Source organism: Ambystoma mexicanum, chromosome 12 (assembly GCF_040938575.1).
Source record: "Ambystoma mexicanum isolate Mex_15411 chromosome 12, UKY_AmexF1_1, whole genome shotgun sequence".
Classification (NCBI taxonomy): Eukaryota; Metazoa; Chordata; class Amphibia; order Caudata; family Ambystomatidae; genus Ambystoma; species Ambystoma mexicanum.
Window position 1 is genome coordinate 1,143,738,415 of NC_090936.1, and position 12,227 is coordinate 1,143,750,641.

The 12,227-nt window shown below is 48.9% G+C and overlaps 1 protein-coding gene across 4 annotated transcripts in view; it reads left to right on the plus strand.

Moving 5' to 3' along the window:
* MDM1 (Mdm1 nuclear protein) overlaps positions 1 to 12,227 on the plus strand; it is a 390,136-nt gene that overhangs the window by 172,453 nt on the left and 205,456 nt on the right. For all 4 annotated transcript variants that reach the window (XM_069629725.1, XM_069629726.1, XM_069629727.1 and 1 more), the window contains one exon: positions 343 to 518. In XM_069629725.1, the coding sequence (XP_069485826.1) occupies positions 343 to 518 (176 nt within the window). The remainder of the gene's footprint in view (positions 1 to 342; positions 519 to 12,227) is intronic.

Genomic DNA, 12,227 nt, shown 5'->3' on the forward strand with positions numbered 1-12,227 from the left:
ACCACTCTTCCATCTATGAAGGATTGGCCGTCCCATCCTTTCATGTATGGTCCCCTGTTGTTGTTGTTGTCCTGCCTGTAAAAGTATTAGTTTCATGTGTGGTCTGTTGCTTTCTTTGAAAGCCTTTAGTGTTCATGGTCCTTGCATTTTTTACTGTTGTGGACTGCACTGTTCTTTTGTGACATGAGTGTCTTGCTGTCTTAACTGTGATTTTGTTGTATTTTTCACACGTGTGACCAGATCATTCATGTAAGCATCTTCTTGCACATTGTTTGTGCTTTATTATTTTGATCCAATTCTGCATCAGTTACTATATGAACTCTCTTTGCCTCTCATGTGCAGGTGAAAGAACTTCGTGCACAAGCAGAGTCATATAGGCACCGGGTTCTTGGAACACACTTTTCCCGAGACCATCTAAACCAGATACTGTCCAAAAACAATAAACTGTGGGAAGCAGCATCCAGCACCAGCACAGATGAAATGCTCAGCGCCAACATTAAAGCGCTAGACCTTGCTGGGTATGTCTTATGTTATGTATTTCAAAGTTTTTTAAATGTTTGCACAATATAGTTCCTCTATACATGAAGTCACAATTTGGTATACACACAGTTTCCAAATCTGAATAGTAGAGTTACAAATAGTGGCTCATAACTAAGTACTTAATAAAATGGCATGGGTGAAAGTTGAATGTATGGGTCCTCTTGTCTACCAAAGCGCTGAATTCTGAATATATTGTGCCCCTGCTCCTTGTCACACAGGCTGCCAGAAATTGTGTTTGCATCCATTAGGTGAATACCTCTGCCTGAAAATAAGGGCAACTCCTGAAAATAGAAAAAAAAAATTCAGGCAACAAAAAGGAAGAAAGCAATGGGGGAATATCAGAGATAGTGTGAAGTCAGAAACCCCTATTTTTGTTTTCTTTTTGCTAACTTTGGTAGTCCCCTAGGCCTTTTGCCTTTTGGTGTCCTGTCTTGTTTTAGCAACAGTGAAACATTTTGCAAAGTCTCTTGGAACGCTGATGCTGCTTTTTTGATGCGCTGCACTAAAGAATCCATCTGGCTATGCATGGCCAGGCACTTTAATGTGCACCATTTTGTCATAGGGTGGGTTCCCTCACCCAGAATGTGTTTGACAGCTATAGGCTGGTGAGAGTTATACACCAGGGACTCAATGCATATTCTGGACATTTTAAGGTCCATTGATTCGCAGCAGGATTATATATTAGTGTTTTACGGTGTGAAACCACTTTATACTTCTATCAGACTCAACGTAGCACTGGAAACATTTGAATATTGAGGCAATATGCCCCGAGGTGGTGGGCCCACACCGTGGGTAATGGCCGCCACCCAAGTTTAAAGGTCCGAGCGAAGCGAGGGTCACTTATCGAGGGTGGCGGACCGTTCCCCACAGGTTGGGCTCAGCCGGCGAGGGGCATATCGTCATTAGCACCTGTGTAGCATGCTACGTGGATGCTAATGGTTTTATTTTCTTTCCGTTCACGGGACGCCTCGTGCCGTTCCTGTCATGATGCCTACCCCCATACATCCGGACCAAGTCCATCAGCCCCGGGAGCAGGCATCTAGACATTAAGTAAAACCTCAGCAGCCCCGGCTAGGGGCTATCTGGGTTCAGTCCTGGCGCCTTAGGCGCCAGGCTCATAGTAGGAATCAGTCCTGGGGCCTAAGGCGCCAGGCTCATAGTCATTACTTACCTCAGGCAGACCATGCTGCAAATGACTCCAATCCAACATGAAGCCTGAAAGGGACTATTTTTCTACAGGGACTATTTTTTACTCGGGTGTGGTTCTAGGGACTTCTTACCTGGGACTACTTTTGAGGCTATTTAAACCACACCCGACCAGCAACACACGCTTCGCGTTATTCTGCATCCAGCAGCGTAACACTCACCGTGCCTGCAGCCTGCATCCAGTATTCTGCCACGCCCGCCTAGAATCCGGAGCTCCTAAAACAAAGAGGAAAGAAAGGGACAAGGTTAGAAAATGAACTTATTTCTATTCCACACCTGATTCTGCATCCATCTTGTCTCCGGACCTGTAAAGAACATCATTTCTGCACGCGCCGCACCTCGAGCTGCAGCGCAACGCCATACTCGCCAGTCTTCACAGCTTCCTTCGGGTCGGCGCTGCCTCCATCATTTCTTTGCCGAAATTTCGGCACCTAGGAGACAAAAGAAAACCACAAGGTGAGCCGAGGGAACCAACAAATATAATTCTTACCGCATCCTTTTGTGACTCTCCATATTTTCACGTGCCGCATCTGTAAAGAGAGACAAAACAACACGTTTTCCTCGTGCAACATTTACCGGGCAGTGCCGGGTAATACAGACTCTTACCTGAGCGCCACCAGCTGCCACAAGAGCATCTTTTCACGAGCCAGCTGCAAGACAAGAAAGGAAGGGGGGAGCAAGAGTGAACATTGGACATATTGAACTCTATGGACTTAATACTTACTGGTCCTCACCAGGAACCTCAGAGTCAATACTCTCCGGAACTCTCCCGAGCCTTCAAACCAGTAAAGTAACTGGAATCTACGCACCCCTGCAAATCCAAGCAGGATGGAGAGCTCATCTTTCAAGAATATAAGGTGAGATTGCTGTGAGGTCATTTCGGAGGTGATTAGTTGGGGAGGACTGTGGCGGTACCATCACTTGAATCCACAAGTGACTAAATCCATCTCTCCACTTGCAGGAGAATATTTCTATGGGTTAAGCAGACAAGATTAGGAGGGAGGATCCAGTCAGTCATCGCTGCACTACGCATCACGTGGGTGGAGACCGCAGCTGTCCGGGTCCGACCGACGCCCCTGTCGGAGCCAGGTGAGCGTAACAGAACGCAAAGCCCATCTACAAATCCCCACCCGGGCGATCTGGAAACCTCAGAAACCGACCAACTAGCCCTATTGTTAGGGGAACTTAGGGCAGAAGTGCACTCTGCGTGCCAAGAGACTAATGCCCTCAGGAGAGAACTGATTGTGTCAAAGCAGCGCACTGATGATCTTGCTAGACAATTACTGCAAAACCAAGCTGGGCAAACACCATTACCTGGACTCGGGGGGAATCCAACTCCTGCTTCATCGAGCAATCCTGTGCAAGTGGTTCTACCAGGGAGCATTCCTTTAGCTCCACCCGAACGTTTTGCTGGGGACCCAAAAAAGTTCGCCGTGTTTATGAACCAATTCCGCTTGCACTTTTTATGCAGACCTGGAGCATTTCCGAACGACCAAACCAAAGTAGCCTTTGTACTATCATATCTTAGTGGCAGCGCAGTGGATTGGTCGATTCCATTAGTTAACCAGGATGACACTCTTCTTCGGGATTTTCAAGGTTTTCAATTGAGCATGGAAAGACTATTTGCCAGACATTCACAGGGACAGGCCCTGGATAATGAACTTTTATCATTACGACAAGGTAACCAGGATCTACTAACCTATATCTCCACTTTCAATAGGTTAGTGGTGGAAACCGGATGGCCAGAGGTAAAACGAATTACATTATTTCATCGTGGACTTCGGGGTGAACTCAAAGACGTTTTGGCCCAAGTTGTGAACCCACCTCAGGATTGTGCAGAATATATAGACTTAGTGGTCCAGTTAGACCACCGACTTCAGAATAGAAAGGCTGATCGAGCTAAGTTCGAGATGCGGGTATTGGTTAAACCCAATGTTACCCTCAAAGGAACAGATGTATCAGACCGATGCAGATCGGGGGGGTCAAGGGACCCTTAACTCAAAAGGAAAGAGAAAGAAGATGGCAGATGCAATTGTGTCCGTACTGTGGGGCCTCAGGACATTTTCTACGGGATTGCCCTATAAAAACATCTAAAAAAGTAGTCGGAGTTGCTGATAAAAATCAAACGGAGCCTGATTCGGGAAACGACCACGCTCGACAAGCGTAGAGGTCCACTTGCCGAGCTTGAAGAAGGATACTCGGACCTCACACTTCATCATACCAATGGTCCTTATAGATCCAAGGCAGCCATCACGTCAGTGAGGGCATACATTGATAGCGGGGCCATAGGAAACTATGTGGACAACGAGTTGGCTTCTAGCATGAATCTATCTCTCTGCAAAAAGACCACTTCGGATGTCATCACCACAGTCGATGGAACTGAAATTGCCTCTGTGCCTGTAACTCATTCCACCGCAGAGATTACACTATTGGGTCAGGATGGGCATCGAGAGACTACTGTGTTTGATTTAATCAAAGCCCCGCAGTTCCAAATAATACTGGGGATACCTTGGTTGGAAACACATCCTTGTATTGATTGGCGAGAGAAGAGAATAACCTTCCCGGATTGTGCACATATTTGTTAACCACAAAAACCCTTGAACCAAGGCCTGGCCACAGTCGCTATTCCAGTCGTGCAGTTACCTCAGGAATATCCAGAATTCCAGGATGTTTTCCAAAAGGAACAGGCAAACACCCTACCACCTCACAGATCATACGATTGTCAAATCGATCTCATACCCGGTGCACAACCTCCATGTAGTAGGATCTATGCCCTTACGGAACCCGAAAACCTTCACCTACGACAATACTTGGACCAATACCTTGCTAATGGCTTCATTCGTCCATCCAAGTCCCCTGCATCTTCAGCTTTGTTCTTCGTGCCTAAAAAGGAAGGTGACCTCAGAATGTGCATAGACTACCGCGCATTAAATCAGATCACGGTTAAGAACCGATACCCATTGCCTCTGATCCCCGAATTAATAGACCAAGTAAAGGACGCTTGCATCTACACTAAATTAGATCTCCGAGGGGCATATCATCTGGTACGTGTAAAGAAAGGCGACGAATGGAAGACTGCTTTTCGCACTAAATACGGGTTATTCGAATACCAGGTGATGCCCTTCGGGTTGTGCAATGCACCAGCAGCCTTCCAGTGTTTTATGAACGATGTCCTTCGTGAACTCATTGACGTCTGTATTGTTGTGTACATAGACTATATTCTAGTGTACTCCTCTTCAGAATCAGACTCAGACCATGTGAAGCACGTTTGTGCAGTCCTTGAGAAACTACGCCAGCACAAGTTATATGCAAAATTGGAAAAATGCGTTTTTCATGCTACGGAAGTTGAATTCCTTGGATTTATCCTGACTCCAAAAGGAGTGCGAATGGACTCTCGAAACGTGGACGCAATCCTCAAGTGGCCATCACCCAGTTCAGTTAAAGGGGTACAAAGAATGCTCGTGATTTGCTAATTTCTACCGCAGATTCATTCCGGATTTCTCACATGCTGTACACCCTATCACAGCACTTTTGCGAAAAAACAAACGCTCCTTGTGGACCGAAGAAGCTGAAAAGGCCTTCCAAGAGCTGAAAGCGAAATTCACATCTGCACCTGTCTTAAAGCATCCGCGCCCCGAACTTCCATACATAGTTGAAACTGATGCGTCCAGTTTAGCCATGGGAGCTGTCCTGTCCCAGAAGGATCCTGAAACCGGTCAACTTCACCCAGTAGCATTTTGGTCCAGAAAGTTCTCGGCACCCGAGTTAAACTATGCGGTTACCGATAAATAATTTTTAGCCATCAAATCCGCCTTCAAGGCTTGGCGGCATTATCTTCTCGGTGCCAGGCATACCATTACGATAATCACAGATGACCGGAACTTGCAGTATTTAAAAACAGCCAAGGCCCAATCGTCGCGTCAACTTCGATGGGCATTGTTCTTTGCCGAGTTCGATTTTGTGATCACTTATCGACCAGGTTGTAAAAATGGCAAGGTAGATGCCTTATCCCGAATAGGGATGGGAGAAGCATATGCGAACCCGGAACCGGTACCTATAATTTCAGAACAAAGAATTCTTGGCATAACCACTCTACAGACACTAGAGGATATTCAAGTAAAGATCCAACAACTCTTCGATCCAACAGCCCTGCAGGACTGGGTGAAGAAAGGGCCGGACTACTCAGTCATCAATGACCTACCTTATTATCAAGGGCGACTATTTCTACCACACAAGGAACTACAAGAACTAGTCCTCTCCAATTATCATGACACCCTGATGGAAGGACACCCAGGTATCGCAAAAACTGAAGCTAAAATTAAGAGACAATTCTGGTGGCCCACCTGGCGAAAAGACGTAAAGTCATTTGTAATGTCTTGTGGCATTTGCGCCCAAAACAAAAGTCAGAAGAAAAAACCAGCTGGCCTCTTACAACCTTTGGATATTCCACCTACACCATGGCACACCTTATCGTTAGACTTTATTACAGATCTACCTCCATGTAATGGATTTAAGACCATTCTAATTATTGTGGGTCTTTTTTCCAAGATGGCCCACTTTATTCCTCTAAAGGGATTACCTTCTGCTTCAATTCTGGCCAAGGAGTACCTCGAAAACATTGTTCGAATACACGGATTTCCTTCCCTATTGGTCTCTGACCGAGGTAGTCCATTCATTTCACATTTTTGGAAGAAATGTTGTCAACTGGCGCAAATCGACGTGAGGTTATCAACCAGTCACCATCCCCAGACCGATGGTCAGACGGAGAGGACCAACCAGACCCTTGAACAGTACCTACGTTGCATGCTACACTAGACCGAAAGTAATTGGAAAGATATTTTATGGATTTCCGAGTATGCATACAATAACTCTGTACATTCAGGAACCGGACAAAGCACCTTTTATACCATATATGGACATCACCCTCGAACCTCAGAACTAGATTCGCCTCAGCATTTAGAAATGCCTGCAGTTAGTCATTTGCATTCTACTATTACACAAGCCTTTAAAGAGGCAACAGAACATTTGAAACAAGCAAAAGAGAAATATAAGAAAAATGCTGATCAACATAGAAGTGAAACTCCACAATACCAGATTGGGGATCAAGTTTGGCTGGCTACAAAACACATACCTCTGAAGGGAACTCAGACTTTTAACCCTAGATATTTGGGACCTTACACTATTAATGTTATTATCAACCCGGTAGCCGTCAAATTGGAATTACCCTCTAATATGCGCATTCATCCTGTCTTTCATTTTTCACTTTTAAAACCAGTTCAACCAGGAACAAGATTAACCAAACCTCCCGACCCCATCTTGATAGATGGAGAACCTGAATTCGAGGTAGAAAATATCCTGGACTCCAAGATGGTTAAATCAAAACTTTTTTATTTAATCGATTGGAAGGGCTACGGACCACAAGAAAGGTCATGGGAACCTAGTGACCATGTCCATGCACCTCGGTTGGTGAAAAGATTCCATCGGAACTTCCCAGACAAACCAGGGCCCTGGGGAAGAACAACTTTAGGAGGGGCCTTGGGGGGGGGGGGCTTTTGGGGGAGTGCTGTCATGATGCCTACCCTCGGCATCCGGACCAAGTCCATCAGCCCCGGGAGCAGGCATCTAGACATTTAGTAAAACCTCAGCAGCCCCGACTAGGGGCTATCTGGGTTCATTCCTGGCGCCCTAGGCGCCAGGCTCATAGTAGGAATCAGTCCTGGCGCCTGAGGCGCCAGGCTCATAGTCATTCCTTACCTCAGGCAGACCATGCTGCAAATGACTCCAATCCAACATGAAGCCTGAAAGGGACTATTTTTGTACAGGGAATATTTTTTACTCGGGTGTGTTTCTAGGGACTTCTTACCTGGGACTACTTTTGACGCTTCGCGTTATTCTGCATCCAGCAGCGTAACACTCACCGTGCCTGCAGCCTGTATCCAGTCTTCTGCCACGCCCGCCTCGAATCTGGAGCTCCTAAAACAAAGAGGAAAGAAAGGGACAATGTTAGAAAACAAACTTATTTCTATTCCACACCTGAATCTGGATCCATCTTGTCTCCGGACCTGTAAAGAACATCATTTCTGCACGCGCCGCACCTCAAGCTGCAGCGCCGCGCCATACTCGCCAGTCTTCACAGCTTCCTTCGGGTCGGCGCTGCCTCCATCATTCCTTCGCCGAACTTCGGCACCTAGGAAACAAAAGAAAACCACAAGGTGAGCCGAGGGAACCAACAAATATAATTCTTACCACCATAGACTTACCTGATTTACCACGGGAGGCATCCTTTTGTGACTCTCCATATTTTCACGTGCCGCATCTACAAAGAGAGACAAAACAACACGTTTTCCTCGTGCAACATTTACCGGACAGCGCCGGGTAATACAGACTCTTACCTGAGCGCCACCAGCTGCCACAAGAGAATCTTTTCACGAGCCAACTGCAAGACAAGAAAGGAAAGGGGGAACAAGAGTGAACATCGGACATATTGAACTCTATGAACTTAATACTTACTGGTCCTCACCAGGAACCTCAGAGTCAATACTCTCCGGAACTCTCCTGAGCCTTCAAACCAGTGAAGTAACTGGAATTGACGCGCCCCTGCAAATCCACGCAGGATGGAGAGCTCAACTTTCAAGAATATAAGGTGAGATTGCTGTGAGGGCATTTCGGAGGTGATTAGTTGGGGAGGACTTTGGGGGTGCCATCACTTGAATCCACAAGTGGCTAAATCCATCTCTCCACTTGCAGGAGAATATTTCTACAGGTTAAGCAGACAAGATTAGGAGGGGGGATCCAGTCAGTCATCGCTGCACTACGCATCACGTGGGTGGAGACCGCAGCTGTCCGGGTCCGACCGACACCCCTGTGGGAGCCACGTGAGCGTAACAGTTCCGTTCACAGAGAGAAAATACTCTACCAACATGGCCGCCATGGAGCCCCTCATCCATTTGCATGGTGGCCAGAGCGGGAACGGGAGCAACAGCAGCTGTAGCCGTGGGACTTGCCGCTGCAACGAAAAGGCAAGTTGGATTGGGGGAGGGATTTAAAAATAAAAAGCATGGTTGGATGAGGGTAAGAGGGCGTGCGGGGGAGCCGGCCATCGTGGGGCATAGAACGCATGCTTTTACTGGCAGTGTCAGCTTGTTTTCCTAGCCACCTGATTGGCTGGCTCCCCCGCCCAGGTTGCTAATGGTTGAAACGGAAATCTGCATTCCATTATTGATTTTGCGAGGTGCTGTCAGAGTTTTTAGAGTTCACACTGACCCACAATAATTTTCTTTTTAATGGAGAATATTATAATCACTCCATGTGTGTCTCGATGGGAGCAAAGTATGCTCCAACATTGGCCAATCTTTTTATGGGCAAATTTGTGATTCTCCAGCATGGGGACTGGCCTGGATTCATGGCTCATGAATATTCCCAGTCGTCAGGCTGGGAATCCTCAGTAAAATAAAAAACAGTTTCAGTTTCGTTTCTGAACTGTCTTTCTCCTATAAACCAATCACTGAGCTGTGGGTCATACTACCCCCAGCCAATTACTGCCCTCCACCTAATCCCCTCCCCAGGCAGCCATCATCAGATTTTTACTGCACTTTCAAGTGTTGGGAATCCTCACGTTTCGCTCTTCTGCAGTTTTTCAGCCCCTTGCTTATGCTTCCGATTATCTTTTACGCCCCTCCAAGGCAGGAATCGTCAAGTGTTCTTCTTGGAAGCTTCCAGAAGTTCGTCAAGCCACATGGATCATGTCGGATGAGAAGGACAGCGCTTCCCTCTTCAAGCTTTGCTCCGGCTGCGGTTTGTGGAATGTGTTCACTGAGGACAAGCATTCCCAGTGCATGTATTGCCTACACCTGACGCATAAGGAAGAAGATTGTGAGATCTGCCATGGCTTGACCAAGTGCGCGATGAAGGATCGACAGGAACGGTTGGTGACTTGGCTCAAGGCCAGGGCCTCTACCCTGGTGGGTCACAGGGGCATGCCTCTTCCGGATCCAGCCAACCTCAGTGGGCTTCTAAGTCCTTTGAGGGCGCTCCATCTGTTGGGGCCCAACACAAGGCCAAGCACCGCAAATCCACTTCCATCGGGGTCGCTGCTGCTACGGGTCCCACAATTGCCAGGGCGCGTTCGTCATCTCCATCGGCTTCGATCTCCAGCCACCGCTCCACCTCTCCGTACAAGAGGAAGTCAGCTACCTCAGGGAAGCTGCGGGAGATGCCGGAAAAGGCCAAGCAGGACAAGGTGTCCGTGCTGCCCGTAAAGGAGAAGGCCTAGCAGGACAAGGTGTCCGATCCGGCTGTGAAGGAGAGGGCCAAGCAGGACAAGGTTTCCGACCCGTCCTTAAAAGAGAAGTCCAAGCAGGACAAGGGATCTGGTCTTCCTGTGAAGGCCCTGGTGCACCAGGCCGAATAGTCATCCTCCATCGAGTTAGTGGTGGCCTCCCTCTCGAAGACAATAGGAGCTGACCTGGGCTAGGGTACCCCGATGACGGCCAGAGTGGCTCTTCCCCCAAGCCGGTTGAGAAGACTCCAGAGAAGGGGATGCCAGACCTCAGCCCGAGACCGATCCCTCAAGACCCGAAGAAAGGGGGGGCAGCGGAGAAGAACTCCAAGGAACGGACATTTCTTTGTCCGATGAGGAGGAGATACTTTCTGTCCACACCATTCAGGGGGATGACGTTGTCGAGGAAAACATCAGGATGACGCCCGTGACAGCGTCCACAGGGATGACGACGTAGGCACTGAGCTAGGCGGCCCCTCTCCCCAGGTGCCTGCTAGAGACCTTTCGCAGGACATACTCTCGACCTGCCACACACTGGTGTCGGAGAGTCAGAGAAGGATGCCGATGGCGCCGGTGACCCCGTTGACACTGTGTGAACCTCTGACGAAGAAGAGGAGACATCCTACACCTCCTTGCCAACTGTCGCTACCCTCCCACGTAGGGGGACGGAGTCGGACACAGCGACAATGGGCACCGATGATGACAGTGGGATGGGAGACCCTATCTCCACAGCCGAGAGCTTCTCCACTGGACAAAGTGGGATCCTTTCATTCCATGATCGCCTGTACATCAGAGCTTTTCCAGCTCACCCTGGAGGAGAAGAAACAGGAGGGCTTCTTGTATTAGCGCCAGGAAGAAAAAGGGGAAAACCATCCTTTTGGTCCTGCTCCTGGACGAGGGGCTGGCACTGCCGAGGAACCCTGCCTCTGCCCCGGCAAAGAAAGACCATCTTGAAAAGAAGAACAGGGTGCCCAAGAGTCTACGGTCTCAACCATCTCCAACTCTGTGGTCTCGGCGGCCGCCAGGAAAAAATCGTTGGGTTCGGTGTCTTCTTCATCCGCACCCCTGGACAACGAGGGACATAAATTGGATTCCATGGGTAAAAAGGGCATCTACTCAGTGACGACGATGGTCAAGGCTGCCAACGCCTTAGTGATCGTGGTAAGATACGAACGGGAGCTTTGGTATAAGATGGCTCCCCTCCTGGATTTCCTTCCCGATGACAAGCGGGTTGAGGCTTTGGAGATCCTCGAGGAAGGAGAGATGGCGTCGGACCATGCCATCACAGTGGCCCTGGACATTGCAGATACAGATTTCCGCAGGATGGGAAACAGGGTTTGCCTTCGCCGTCGCGACTAGCTCAAGGCCACCAACTTTAGGCAAGAGGTCCAGACGAGGGTCCTGGACATGCCGTTCGATTGAGACAACCTGTTCGGGAAGGCCATCGATTAACCCCTCCACGCCATCAAGACGGACACAGAGACGGGCCGTGCCCTGGGCACTCTGCAGCAACGAAGACCGTCCTTTCGTTCCTCAGGAGGGAAGTCTAATAGGTCTTCGAAGGGTTTCGGTGGGGGCTCTTCCTCTTACTGCCAATCCCCTCACTCCTCGACCCAGGAAGCCAACCGGGATCGCTCCAAGGCCTTCGGAGGTGGCCACTGTCGTTGTCAAGGACCTCAGGGCGGCGTGTCGACCTCCAAGCAAGATTGAACCAGCTAGGACGTCGGCCCGCCACCCATGCACCCCTGTGGGAGGCCAGCTGGCGAACTTTGTCAGCTTGTGGGAGACCAGCATGTGGGAGACCATCTCTACCGATCGTTGGGTGCTGGATGCTATTGCCCACGGATACACCTTGGACATTTGGACAAAAGTGTTCTTAAATACCAACAGGGCCCGGCAGGAACAACACGTCCCTTTGCTGATGCTAGAGGTCCAGGCCATGTTAAGGAAAGGGGCGATAGAGCTGGTCCCACAGCGACTCTGGGGCTTCAGAGTTTACTCAAGATACTTTCTTGTAAGAAAGAAGACTGGGGGCTGGAGGCCCATTCTCGACCTACGACGGCTCAACAAGTACATAAAGTCCCAGAAGTTCAGGATGGTCACACCGCAGCACATGCTCGGCCAGCTGGAGCATGGGAGACTTTGTCGTCGTATCTAGAGGCATCGCAAGCTCCTGCGCTTCGTCGTACAAGGGAAGCATTAC